This window comes from Charadrius vociferus, unplaced genomic scaffold (assembly GCF_000708025.1).
Source record: "Charadrius vociferus isolate BGI_N301 unplaced genomic scaffold, ASM70802v2 scaffold115, whole genome shotgun sequence".
Lineage (NCBI taxonomy): Eukaryota > Metazoa > Chordata > Aves > Charadriiformes > Charadriidae > Charadrius > Charadrius vociferus.
The window spans coordinates 1,634,106-1,647,639 of NW_009648636.1; the positions used below are offsets into that span (position 1 = coordinate 1,634,106).

At 43.2% G+C, this 13,534-nt stretch overlaps 1 protein-coding gene across 1 annotated transcript in view; it reads left to right on the forward strand.

Annotated features, from left to right (window-relative positions):
- The first annotated feature begins 16 nt into the window (after window positions 1-16).
- The window catches only part of FGF4 (fibroblast growth factor 4), a 16,625-nt gene continuing 3,107 nt past the window's right edge, over window positions 17-13,534 (forward strand). The window contains exons 1-2 of the mRNA XM_009886296.1: window positions 17-98; window positions 9,448-9,594. Of these exons, the coding sequence (XP_009884598.1) occupies window positions 17-98; window positions 9,448-9,594 (229 nt within the window). The remainder of the gene's footprint in view (window positions 99-9,447; window positions 9,595-13,534) is intronic.

The window sequence follows — 13,534 nt, forward strand, 5'->3', positions numbered from 1 at the left end:
GAGCCTTTTGTCAGCAATGGAGAGAGTTCTCGGCAAGCTATTGCTAAGATGCCCAAAGGAGGAAACTAAGGCTTACTATTTCGATTTGATCACAACAGGTAAGTCTGAATGCTCATCTCCTTTTAAATGCAGTATTTACCCTGCATGTATCATGGTACACTTTTATCAGTGTTTCATCAGATAAGCTCTGATAAAGGACAAAATCCCCTTAACATGAAGAGTTTAGTGTGAAAAGACAGATCTGTGTTATGATTATCCTGAATAAAGGTTGGGTATGTGTTAAATCAGGACCTAATATCAAGTTCTAGGTGCACTTTTAATTCATCAGTATTTCTAAATAGATCCTTTCAGAGGCATATCTCTGAAGCTGTGCTTTGCAAGGTGAGTGACAGATGAAATAGGTCACAACCTCACATGGCCCCACACCTCCACGCGAACAAAGTCAGGAATGTCTCAGAATGGCTCATCTCTCAAAAGTTTATCATATTGAAGAGGGAGAAAAGAAAACTAAGGACTTCAGGTGAGAAGCTAGAAGGGACAGTGGAAAACTCTTCAGTAGAGCATTGGTAATCTGTGTTGGGACATTTAAAAGATCGATCAGCATGGGTGCCAAGCACAGCCCCAAAGATCAAGACTGAAGGCCATTGAGGAGAGCACAGTGGCCCCACAGATGTCATTGCTCCTTGGATCCTCAGTGTGACACATGGACAGCCGTTCTGAAGCATTGCATCCTCCTGACTGCACTGACAACAAAGGTGTCACCCATGGGACAGTGTCAGATATTCCCAGCACTTCTGAAAGCTGCGGAAGGACTTGTCCCTGGTATTCAGATGTGATTACAGCAAGCTGAAGAAAAAGAAAAGGAGGTGGCAGGAAGGAATATAAAACTCAAGAGGCATTAGCTTGTTTGCTGTGTTTGAGAATATATTTGCTTGAGTGCCTGTGAACAAGAAAGCAGGCACAGTTGAATAGTAGGCTTAAGGAAAGTCAGTTTAACTTCAGAAGAGGGTGTACATACACTGATCAGATTTTAACCCTAAAAGACATAATCAAACAATAGTGTGAGTATGGAAGACTTGTGAATGTGCTAAGTGGACCATTAGAAAACACAACACCTATAGTGGGGATATTGGTGACACAGAGGTACTAGGGAGATTACGAAGAGAGATTACTGGTAATGACAGATGGAAAAGTTACTGAACCCACACATTGGAGAGATGCAAATCACAACCATAGTGCTTTTGTGATAAGGTTTTCAACTCGGTAGGTAATGGTTTGGGACCATTAGCTCACATACCGTGGCTTTACCCAGATGCTAATGGCTTGCAGGCCTGGTGACAGGAGACTTGCATCACCCCAGCAGTCCTGGGGCAACCAAATCACTGGGGTCTTTGTGAGCAGCTGAGGACTCCCCACACATCTCCAATGTGCTTTTTGCTCAGTGCATGACACATACCTCTGTCCAGAAGGCTATGAAAATTTTAAGTGGAACATCATTTGTGAGTGAACCCCGCAGTGAAATTCATTCTCTGTGTGCAGTGACCAATTTCACTGTTGTTACAAGGATGAAAAAATAAGTCAAATAACTATATCATCTTGGAAGAATTAATGACATTAGTACGTTCAACATTAAGCCAAAAGTTAGGCCAATAGTTTGTGGACCGCTCAAGACTGATGATCTGCCAGGGAGATCTCATCTTTAAGAAACCGTTGATATTTCACCAAGTTTGTCTTGTCCTGCTTAGTTAAATGCCTTTTTTTTTTTTTAATACGCTGTGCTTCTAAAAGCTTTTTCTCTTGTATTGCAAAGAAATCGTTCTCATCTTCCCTTTTTTCCCCAGAGCCTTTCACAAATACTTTCTGCATTGTCAACCTAACCAGCAGCTTCTCCTATATTTACCTGTACGAATGAGTATGCAACATATATTTTCAAAAATTTGACTTAGGAGCCTCCTTTTTCGGTGACAGGGTGGTATTTTTGCAGGGTGACTTGATGAAGTCAGGTGGAGTCACAAAGCAGCCTACGGGGCAAGTCACAAGATTGAGACTTGGAGCAGAAATCTGGTCGTGAATTTGGTTTGGGATTTATTGCTCGGCAACTTGGAGCACAGCTAGTCAACAGCTGGCTCTCTAGCCAGAACACACTGGCAAACAGAGAAAAATTGTCATGGTAACAGCGTTACAGTGCGTATTGCAATGGCACTCTGGTCGACTAAGGGAATTCCTAAGTGGTACCACAGTAAAAATTATGCCTAATAATAACCAGTAATAGTAACTATTGCTACGACTAATAATAGCAATGATTATATTTATACTATAACAACAGCGAGATATATTTGGCTAGTATTTGGTAATTCCAAATTGCTGTTTAAACATGTCTGGCTGATTTCTTATGAGCTTTCTGCTGAGGTATTGCAGCTCCTCCAGCAACATAGGATTAGTCCATGAGCAAAGGTGTTCTGTATGGTCCCCTCTGCAGCTAATGGAAATGTCTTTCCCTTAACCCCAATCATCACAGAAGCTTATATAGTTTATAGTAATATGCAACTTTGTCATAAATGGGTATGGTGATGGCCATGGAAGTGCTGAACCCCCTGAAGGAGCAGGAGTAGTACCACAGCAGGGTGTAGGGCACAAACTGTTGCAGCCCCAAAAGGGAAGAGTTCCTGAAGCCACTTCGCCAGCACCATCAAATCATGAACCAATATATTTGGGAGCTAATTCTGTGGCCTGTGTTCATTTTTAGTTGAAAGCATCAGGAAGCATGGGAATAGGTTGCAAACCATCCCTCAGGCTCAGTAAAAAATAATGGCAATTTGTTGCTGTTAAATAATAAACAGCAAGAGTGTATGAGGTTTGGTCCCATGATTCTGAATTATGATTGCCCTTAAGCTGCTGCAGAAGGGAGTTTTGGGGTAGCTTTTTTATTTAGACGCTGTAATTTTCCTGCCGCAATTTAGATAAACTACTGTGGTGACAGAGGGAGGAAGGGAGAGAAACTTTCTAAGCTTTGCAAAGATCTAAGGTGGAACATCCCTTGCCAGCACGATTCTTCTCCCTCATCTCCTTCGTCCTCCTAGCTCCCCAGCAGTGGCCCAAGGAAAACCCCTTCCTCAGGCAGAAAGAGCCCGGGAGTTCTAGAGGGAAAGGAGAAGCGATCTGACTGCAGGTGTAACGCGTTTGTTATGGGTGACACTGCTTGCCTCCTCAAATACTGGTAGTGAAGACTGCCACTACCACCACAAAGAACATTCTTACTAAATCATTTTGGAATAATGGGTAAAGTATTGCATGAAAGATGCTGATTTAAACTCTGTTCTCACTCATTTCCATGTAACTTCCTGAGATAATGGGAAAAAACAAAAGCAGCTGAGCCTACAGAAAGCATTAAATCCTGTTCAGTGGGGACTTCCAGGCAAACAAATAGGGTAGCTTTTAGGTCTCCCTGGCTCTCGCTCCCCCCAACACCTTCCAGTTGACAGCCAGTGGGATTTTTATCGGGCTCACAGTCCAGCACTCCACAAAAAAGGCTGCTGAGTCAGGCTTTCCATCTACCCTCTTAGTGCAGGGCAGAGTCAGCACCAACAAAAGCCTGCCTTCCCTGGAATCCCTCTGTTGACAGGATCTTCAGGACTGGTCTGATCTCTCCAAAGGTGGCTCTGGTTTGACACGGTGCTCTAATCCTGATGTAATGTCTTGACCAGCTTCAGCTTCCCTCCTTCTGCAACTGCCCTTCTTGGGTGGGACAAGACCTGACCTGCCCCATCCTTTTCTTAAAACCAATAGACAAATAGATAGGTCCCGTTCATCCAGGTTGCTATGCTGGTGTTGGCCAATAAAGGCCAAATGAAAACAACCTGACTGCAGTAATTTGTAATTACAGCATGTAGAAGCACTATTGAAAACTAGCAGCTGCCTGGGCATTTTGGAACACAAATCAGTCAGCAGCTTATTGTATTTGCTGTTTTGTCCTGTTCGTGGTTTGATTGTAACTGAAGCCTTAGACTGATTTTGTTTTTTTTGGTCAGAAAAATAATAATGGGAATGATGATATGCACAGTGTTGGACAATAGGAATGGCATCTTACAGTAAGGACTATTGTATCATCGTTATGTTCCTTTGTCTTCCAATCCAAGAAGGACTCATAAAGACTCCAATGCCTTTTATTTTTCTGAATTCCTGCATCTGAACTTCAAGTGACAAGTAGCCTCCTAGTATGCTGGTCCACCAACTCTCAGGAATATAACTTTGCAAATTAAAAAGTGGAAAAAGGGGGTAGAAGAACAGAGATTAATTTTGAAAGTGTGGAGTTTTTTTTAATGACAGGATCCTTTTTTACCCGTGTACTGGTACCTAAATCTAGATTTTTTTTATCCCCTGAAATAAATGCATATTCTAAAAGACTCCAGATAATTTTATAATACCTCGTTCTGGCATTATGAAATTTCATTAAAGTCACCAAAAATGTTTGCTTCGCAGCTCCAGAGCAATGGTAAAAGGCCATGGGTGTACTGAAACTAATCCCTCTGATTTTGCCTGGTTCTTTACACACTGGAATAAATTGCATGCAGCTTGTCCCGTGCGGGTCAACAGGAGCACTGCTGTGCTCCTTTTGTGGCGGAGGGCGTGCTTCAGTGGTTATTATAAGACTGTAAGACTTTGGGGTTCTCAGGGCTTTTTCTGGCCATGTCTCTGACTGAGTGGAATATTTTGTGACTGTATATAGCACGTGGCAAATAGCATAGCAGTGACTGCACAGCACTGTCTGAATTCCCTGAGCAGGGAGTTTTCTCTTCGTTATGTATCATTCCCATCCCGGTGTCCCAATTCCAACAGCTCATGTGTACATCCTTCATTCCCATTAACATAAGTAATAATGTACATGGAGATTCATATCGAAATAATCATTCTGAATGGGTGTACTCTGAACATAAAAACAGTATCTCTAGTAGGGATCAGGCTTTCTGTAGGCTCAGCTGCTTTCATTTTTTCCCATTATCTCAGGAGGTTACATGGAAATGAGTGAGAATAGAGTTTAGCTCAGTGTCTTTCATGCAATAATTTACCTGTTATTCCAGCTGGGTAGTAGAAAGAGAAAATGTTGGGGTTGTGGGACATGTTCTGCTTGCATGTGACAGCTAACGGGTTTTAGATGACCACAGTATTACACTCAACATTTGCAGGACACACCTATTCAGGAAGGAGACCTGGCTGAGTTCCAAGCGGCTTCCAATCCATTCCAATTCCATCCGATGGAGGGAATGATGGGTTAGTCCTAGGAAACTATTAAGATTACCAAAGTTTTCATTCTGTTGTTTTCTGCCTGGTTTAAGACTGTTTTTTTCTCCAGGCAATCTTTAAAATGGTCGTTTCAAGTTTGCATTGAACTCATTCCACATCTTAAAACCAAAAAGCAGTCCTAAGCAAAGTAAGTTTCCAAGCTAATTTCCTGGGGATCTTTTCCTGCAGAGCACATTAACAGTATGGATTCTCCACATTCTCTTAGTCCAAATATAAACATATTTTGAAATGGAAGAAAAAATCATAAACTGAATGTTCATTGCTGAGAGCTAAGGAGACTGTGTGGTTTCATTGAACAAACTGACTTGGAGTCCAATCCTGTTCCTCCTTTCATCTGCAGGAACAAAAGTAGACCCTGTGAGAAATCTACTCTCAGAACAGGACTATTACACCAGAAATTGTCCAAAAAGAGATAAGTAGTCTTTCTCTTTTTCTTTTGCTTGTTTATTTTTTAACCTGCGTGTATTAGTTCCTGTAATGTTGATGTTACTGCAACTCTTGTAGCTTTATTAGTGAAGTGGGAAAGATGGAGGAGAAACAGAGGTAATATTAAAATGGTTGACTAGAATGAAGTTGCTCTGGGCCTTGAATGACAACAGGAATTAAGTGATTGAGTCAAAAATCATGCAGCGCAGTATGTCATCTCTTCAGGTTTCTTGGTGTCAAGGGGATTTTTCTGGGCAAGGATCATTCATCCAAAACTTCTTTACTTATATCTTGTGTGATCCAAACTTGGAGTGAGAACTGGTTCCCATTGTAAGCTATGACGCCTGAGAGAGTGAATAATGAATGTGCCAAAATCTAAGACAAATCCTCTAGACATGTCTGATGACAGATGACTGATGCATCTGTTGACAGATAACCTGTTCTACACACTTGTGCAATATGTTTCTTAGCTATATATCTGGCTTCCTACCTTTTGTTTCCAAAACACCTTGAAGGGGAAGAAGTTAAGTTTTACATAATTATTACTGCTGTCACTACCTTCAAGCAACACAGAATTTGATGGGTAACCTCCATGCCGGCTGGTCTTCAAGCTCTAGAGCTGTTATCTATGTAACAGCTGTTATCTGTTATCTTCGCAGTTTACGGTTCAAAAACTCACCCAGCAAACCGTACAGTTGATTCTGGCTGTTCTCTGTCTTCAGGCTGACTTCATCAGGAGTAATGTAGTGCTGAACTTGATACTTTTCTGAGTGAACTCTCTCTTAAACTGTGTTTTTATAACTGTTTTCAGGGTCTTCTGTGTGCCAGAGTGCAAGATAAAGTTTTAGCCATTGCCAATACCACTGGTGGTTATTATGAAAGAGGAGTATTTGGAGAGGTTTCAGCATGTCTGTGTTCTGGTCCCCACCCCACGCAACCCATAAGGTACAGAGCTTGTCCAAAATCAAAGGAGCCCAGCTGTGTCTCTTGGTGCAGGTGAGTGCCGTGATCCTGCTGGACCTGTGTAGCTGTCCTGTCCTTGGGGTTGAAGTCAGCATTGTAGGTTCTCTGCACGCTGTGCCAGGTTGGGAAAGCGACTTGCCTAGATCAGGCTTTGAGAACTTCTACCACAGTAGTTCATCAACCCCAACAGATCGTGCAGATCTTCCATAACCTGGTCTTGATTCCTCCTCTGCCACCCCAGACGTATGTGAAGTCCTTTCACCTGACGGCAGCGTAGCTGCCCCTCACTGCCACAGTGAGCAATGGGCTGGGAAAGAGAAGAGCAACACCCAGCTTATGGAGGTATTCTGAGGATACGGCCACTGCCTCCTCAGAGGACTCAGACATTGCAGTGATGAGCACCACGAAAAGTCCAGGAGTAAATAAGGAAAAGAGACATCCGTTTGTTTCACTGTTGTGACACTAAAGGTCAACTGGAAAAGCTAGTCTCCTACATGCTCGGAGAGGTTATGCATTGTACCGCTATGTCCATATATGTTCTGACAGATTTAAAGTGGTGCTTTGCTGGGAAGTTTTAAAATTCAGCAATACACGTCATTTGCTTACAACAGCCAGTTTTCTTCACATTAGCCACCGGTAAAAAATGATTCATACAAGAGAGGCCACATGTTGAATAGACTAGTGTAAACCAATTATGTTACATTCAAAGTCAGCTAAAACATTCTCACACAAAAAGTTAACTTAAGCTACTATTTCCCACAATAATAATAATAAAAATAAGCTTAACAAACACTTACCCTGATTCTCAAAACTCATTTTCTGTTATGTGTCCTTTTACCAGTTTTGTTTGGCAGAGTGTCAAGTAATGTATCAGCAAAAGTATGTGTGCCATAATCTGACAAAAGGAAAAAATGTATATTTTTAGTTTAAAAGTGTTTATAATTTCAATGAGTAAAAAGAATACAGGACAAGGAAGAACAAAATAGCATATGCAGAAATCTCAGCAGTGCAACTGAAAGTATAAGCGTGTGAGTTTTAGTATATGAATGAGCCTGACTGGGAACTAAGTTTTCTAAAAAAGACCTACATTAATAACTGCAGCCCTCTGAACATGTTTCTCCATCTAGGTTCTTAGCAGACTTCCTCTCCAAACTTTGGTTCAAACTTCATGAAGATAAGGGCTGTGAGGCTGTGACAAGACCCTGGGACATGATTGCCCTCACAAATTATCTGGCTTGACTGATGACTTCCCAGGATGTGTCCATTGTCCCATCCCACTGAGTCCTGCTCTTCAATAATACAAAATCCAGTGATACTGCTGAGGAGTCCTCAGATCCTCCATGTTCTCCGCTCATCCCACCACCCAACAGAAAAGCATCTCAGGCTTCAGGAACTGATACTAATCACAACAACAGAGAGAAATCCCACTTAAGGCTGCTAAGAGTTCCTCCTTAGCTGGTTCTCATGACATTGCTCCCTAAAGCTCATTTTCGTGCCAGCCATAGTTCACATGTTCAAGTAAGCAACAGCACCATAAAGGTGACTGCAGAAGGACACATCCTTCAGCCCTGCAGTTAAGGTCTCAGTGGTGTTTAGTCATCTTTTACCATGAATGTAACTTCCATGAAGGACATTTGTTTCTGTTAGCCTGACATCTTGTCCTGAGGATGGAGAAGAGAGTAGAACAGCTACAGAAAAAGGGAGACGGTAGTGGACAACAGGAAGCATGTGCAGCAAAAAGAGCTGTTAACAGAGCAAAAGCTAATGGAGCTAAGAAAACTGCTGGAAATACAGAGCAGTAGTGACAGTAGGGTTGGGAATTTTTGCTATGGGGAACGTATAGTGAAAAAAAAGCATGGAGCAAAGCCGCAGCCTGCAGAAACAGGGTGAGAAGCAGAGGGTACAATAGCTTGTCCAGACGTGTTTCTTCACCTAAGAGCTGTTCATACGTCAGTGAGTGACAAGGACCAGCAGGACAAGGAAATGGCTTGTCATGAGTACGTCAGGTTGCTTCGCTTCAAGAGCAACCTCGGGTCTCCCAGAGTGTCTTTATCACCACACCGCCACCTCACCTTTGAGCTGATGTTGTAGGAACAGCAACCTTACAGCTCAAAAAGCAATAAAGCAAATAAATCAAGCACAGCAGCTGAGAAAAAGGCTGCTAAGACTCTAAATGTAGTTCACAGAAAGTCAAATGTCTGTGGCTTCATCTTCCAGTGGGAGCTCCTTGGCGCCCATCTCTGCAGCAGCGGGTGTATATAAGCAGCACGGTCACAAGCTCGAAGTGTGAATTGCAGTATCTAAGGCACTGAAGGCCTACAGCAGCCACACAGATGGACTCAGTGGTGTCCTCTCTGATTTCTGCTTTATACAGAGATACACAGAGATGTACGACTGCGCAAGCTCAACAGCAGCAGAGGGAGTAGCTGTTGAAAAAGTCCATACCCATCACAAGCAGTGATGTTCAGTTCTCTCACTGAATCAATCCAAATACATTGGAGAGAGGTTATTGGCGCCTTTGTTTTCTGTCCGGTATTGTAGCTGCCTGCTGCTACACTCCACTGCCCTTTTCCAATATATAACACTACAACATCGCTCGAGATAATAAGGTTTTGATCATGGCAAGACGCTCACAACAGCAAACAGCCCAGGCACACAGAGATCAAATAGACCAGCTGCAAACAGAAAAAAAAGAAAAAAAAAAAGAAAGCATGCGTATGACTCGCTAGCTTGTGTGTGGGTATGCGTGTTATGCAGGCAGCAAGCAGAGGCCTGGACGGCGAAGGTCTCCCAGCGACCCCGGCCATTCGGGGCTTGGGCCCCCAGCACCGTGCCGCATTCCAGCCGGCCTCCTCTCCCGGGACCACTGCCCCTGCTCACACAGAGAGGCAGCCAGACGTGAACGTGAGAAAGCTTTCTCAGCCGAGTCCCTTCTGCAGATCGCCGTGTAGTTGTCTTCCAAAATAATTATAATTAAAAGGGGCGTGCGCAAAGGGGGAGCTGCGGTACGGGCTTGCTTTTTTACCATGTCTTCATAGCATGCAAACATGGTGAAAGGGATTTTTTCCTAACAATATACTTCTCCATGCCCCTTCCAGTCCACTCCCCATCCTTCCAGATCAAAGGATCTCAGTACAATATTTGCCTTCAACAGAAAAGCTCATGAGCAATATCTTTCAGGGTCATTTACATCTATTTACTGGGGTTAATAAATATGTAAACTGATTTTTAAATTGTGGACCTAGACCCCTTTAGAGATATCGACACAGAGCCAAGTTTAGATGACCGCTGTGCCAGTGCAATTGCAGAAAAATTTCCATAAAGGTTGTAAAGATATTCCAGATTCCTTCATCTTTTCCCCCTTTCCTTCAGAATACATGGTATGGAGCTTGAACCTGGGTGTGGACCTGAATTCTGTGAATCCTTTCTTCTTTTTTATACTTTAAGCCTAGAGGAATTTGGAAAGCAGAGCTGTCTGAACTGTGACATCCCCATATGCTTCTTAGGGAACAGAGTCAATACAAAGATGAAGACATTTTACCTGTTTTAATATTTAAATTATTGCTGTGGAAGAGTGTGTGACACAAGGCGTAGGGGGCACACAGCAGTGGAGCATGGCATGATATGGAAGATTCAGAATATGCAATTACGGGATGATCTGGAGACACCCAACTCCCCTGCACTGCACAAAAGCTGATGGCATGTTGGAGGCTCAGTTCCTGGCTCTGCCCTGGAGATGACACAGTTTCATTGGCTTCCGTGGGGAATATGCTGCTTTAACGGTTTCCTGGGACAATAGTTTCCAACTGACAACGTCTGTGTTGCAGCATAAAGACCCCAGACGTCAGCGGTTTCCACCTGGTGCAAACTGGAAATGCTGCAGTTCTGCTTTGCTTTCACCCCTATGTTTTTTTCACAGGTACTAACAACTCGGCGACCAGAGAGCTTTGAAGCATCGGTGTTTCATACATAGACTGCGCACAAGCTCACACACATGTGAATATATACAATTTGAAAGCAAACCCGAACCTCTTATTTTCGTTCTTAGCTGAAAACTTGTTGCTTTTCCTCCCAGAAAGGTTCATTTGAAGCCTTTATGGAAAGAGTACCATTTAATTCTGAAACAAGTTTAAGAATGAACTTGTAGAAGTGTCCCTTATTAATCAGTGATATTGTGACAACATCATTTGACGTTCTGGATGCTCTGTGTAATCATTTAGGACCTAATCTTGCAAACATATGGACTCAGAGCCTGTCAGGGCATTTTCGGACCCATTTCGATACATCCCAAAGGGATGAAGGTACCACAGCCCGCTGGGCCTCCAGGGCACATCCCTACTTTCAAGTTCTAATGTGCTTTCACATTCACAGGGCTAAGGCCTCAGAGTTCATGCTTTTTTGGGTCAGGGAGAGTCGCTGTCAGTAAGACCAAGCAGCCCTGGCCCTGACCCACTAGCTGTGGGTGTGGGACTATACTTCTGCTGCAGGAGGGGAGCTGCCAGGTGGGTGTGTTGGCAGAAGCACCACTCCTCGGCCTTATCCTTCAGAGGGTAAATAAACTTAATCCCAAATTCATCCGCTGCTGTTTGCTAACAGCAAATAATTCTGATTTGGAAGCGAGGTGGGATCACACTGTTCTAAGGCCATTGGAGAAGGACAAGGTGTCCGGCACAGCCCCTGCAGAGCAGGGCAGTTTCCAAACCCGTGAGCAGCTGGCCTTTGCCTGACGCACAGCTCTTTCCTCCAGAACTGATCCATCAGGCTTGCCGGGTGTAAGAGGGGTCTGGATGGACCTGATGCGAGCAGAAATGTAGTAAAAGTCCATGCATTTGACCTCAACGGATTTACCAGCCCACAAACCTCCGCAGAGGAAAATCTAAATTCTGCCGCCTTTAAACACACACAGAGAAATGAATTTGTTTGACAAAACCACACCCAGGAGTCTTTTACCTTCAGAGCACCAGCCTGCAATCAACCCACAAAGCAGCAGCAGTCTCTTCTCCGTCCTGAGAGGGGCCGTAGGAGAAACACACGCACAAACACTGTGTATATGCACCTCACAAGAAGAAATAAAAGCACATCATCTAAGTTTGCTTAGGTTTAGCGAAGGTCAGAGATTTTCGCACCTAGGTGAGCTGTCATCTGGCTTGGGGCAATTCTCTTTTCTCTCGAATCCCTCGCTGGAACAGCAGGAGAGCTTTACTGGCGTGAAAGACTAAATTATCCTCAGGCTATAAAGGACTTGAGTCACAAACCACTTCCCCCCCACCACACGCACACTTTTGTATTAATTCAGGACCTTCCAAAATTGTCCTTAATGCCTCCTCACCTGTTGGTTCTGAAAACCTGTTGAGGGCCGAGGCTTAAGCTAAGGGAGGTGACAAAACATATGGGATTTGCTCTAAACAAAGTAATTCCAGACTGATGGGGTCAAAACTTCTCCTGCTTTTAAATACTGAGCTTCGTTTTCATGAACTTAAACCAAATGAAGTAATTGCCTAAGAACAACTGCGTCATTAAGACACCACAGCAACATCTAAGTGAGTGCACGCATAGCAAAGGTTAGAAAATAATCATATTATTAAAAAGCACAGCAACACTTGCATGAATGGGCAGCCCCTAAAGCTCAGGAATAAACTCGTGTCACTACAGCCCCTATCAGTACAGTGACCAAGAGGGAGCTCCACACATCTTGTACTCCAGAACAATGCTGTGCTTTCTCATTTCTTAAAGGGATATTTAGAATCAAAAGCATTATTACCGCTTTTGAGAACATGCTGCCTCTTTAAATGTTTTTGCATTTATTAAAGCCTTGGCCCTTTGTTAATTTTTTTTTTTTTGCAAGTTCTTTCATTTTTCATTTCTTAAACCTCCCATGCAACAACTATTTTGGCTTTTAATGAAGGGAATTTTTCTGCATCCAGCAAACTGTAAACCATGTCGCTTGGATACAGCAAAAGCCGAAATTCCACAGATTTCCACAAAGTCATACATTGTGTTGGGTGGAAAGTGTGCTGAGCATTCTTTGATTTTTGTGTCCTGCATTAGCATTCGTAAGCACTTAGGGAAGAGAAAAAGAGAAAGAAAAGTGAAAAAGAGAAAGAAAAGTGAAAAAGAGAAAGAAAAGCGACAGAAAGAGAAAAAAGAAAGAAGGAGAAAGAAAGAAGGAAAGAAGGAAAGAAAGAAAGAAAAGAAAAAGGAGAGAAAGAAATAAGAAAGAAAAGGAGAGAGAGAAAGAAGAAAGAGAAAAGAAGGAAAAGAAAGAAAGAAGAGAGAGAAGAGGAAGCTGCTGTGATGAACGCAAAATATGACCTTTTCTTTTTAAAAGTTTGTGCTGTCCCTCTTGTTTAGCACCAGTGCTGCTCACCCTTTCCCTTCAAGACGCTTCGGAGTTGTTAAGCATCTAGGGGTGATAATTTGACTTTCAGCTAAACCGGAGGGCTGCAGCAGACAGCAGTAGGTGGTGATGTAATAGGTACCAACGCACATGGATATATAAATATCGTGGCTAGGACTAAAGCGCTATGGCTGAGCAGCTATAGAAGAAGATCAGCACTTCAGACAAGACTCCTGGAGTTGAGATCAAGTTCAGAAGCTCTTGCTCCCGGGATTTCCTCTCCATGCAGCCAGCCCAGGGAAACCGCAGATCCTCGGGGGACTGAGCGCGGGGCTCCCTCCCTCCTCCCCCACCCCCCGCCTCGCTTTTTTGGGTGGGTTTTTTTTTGTTTGTTTGTTTTGTTTTGTTTTTTGTTGGTTTTCTTCTTCTTTTTTTTTTTTTTTTCCTCCCCTCCTTTGACCTCAGTATAAAGTGGGAGCTGGGGGGGCGAGCGTATTTTCGGAGCGA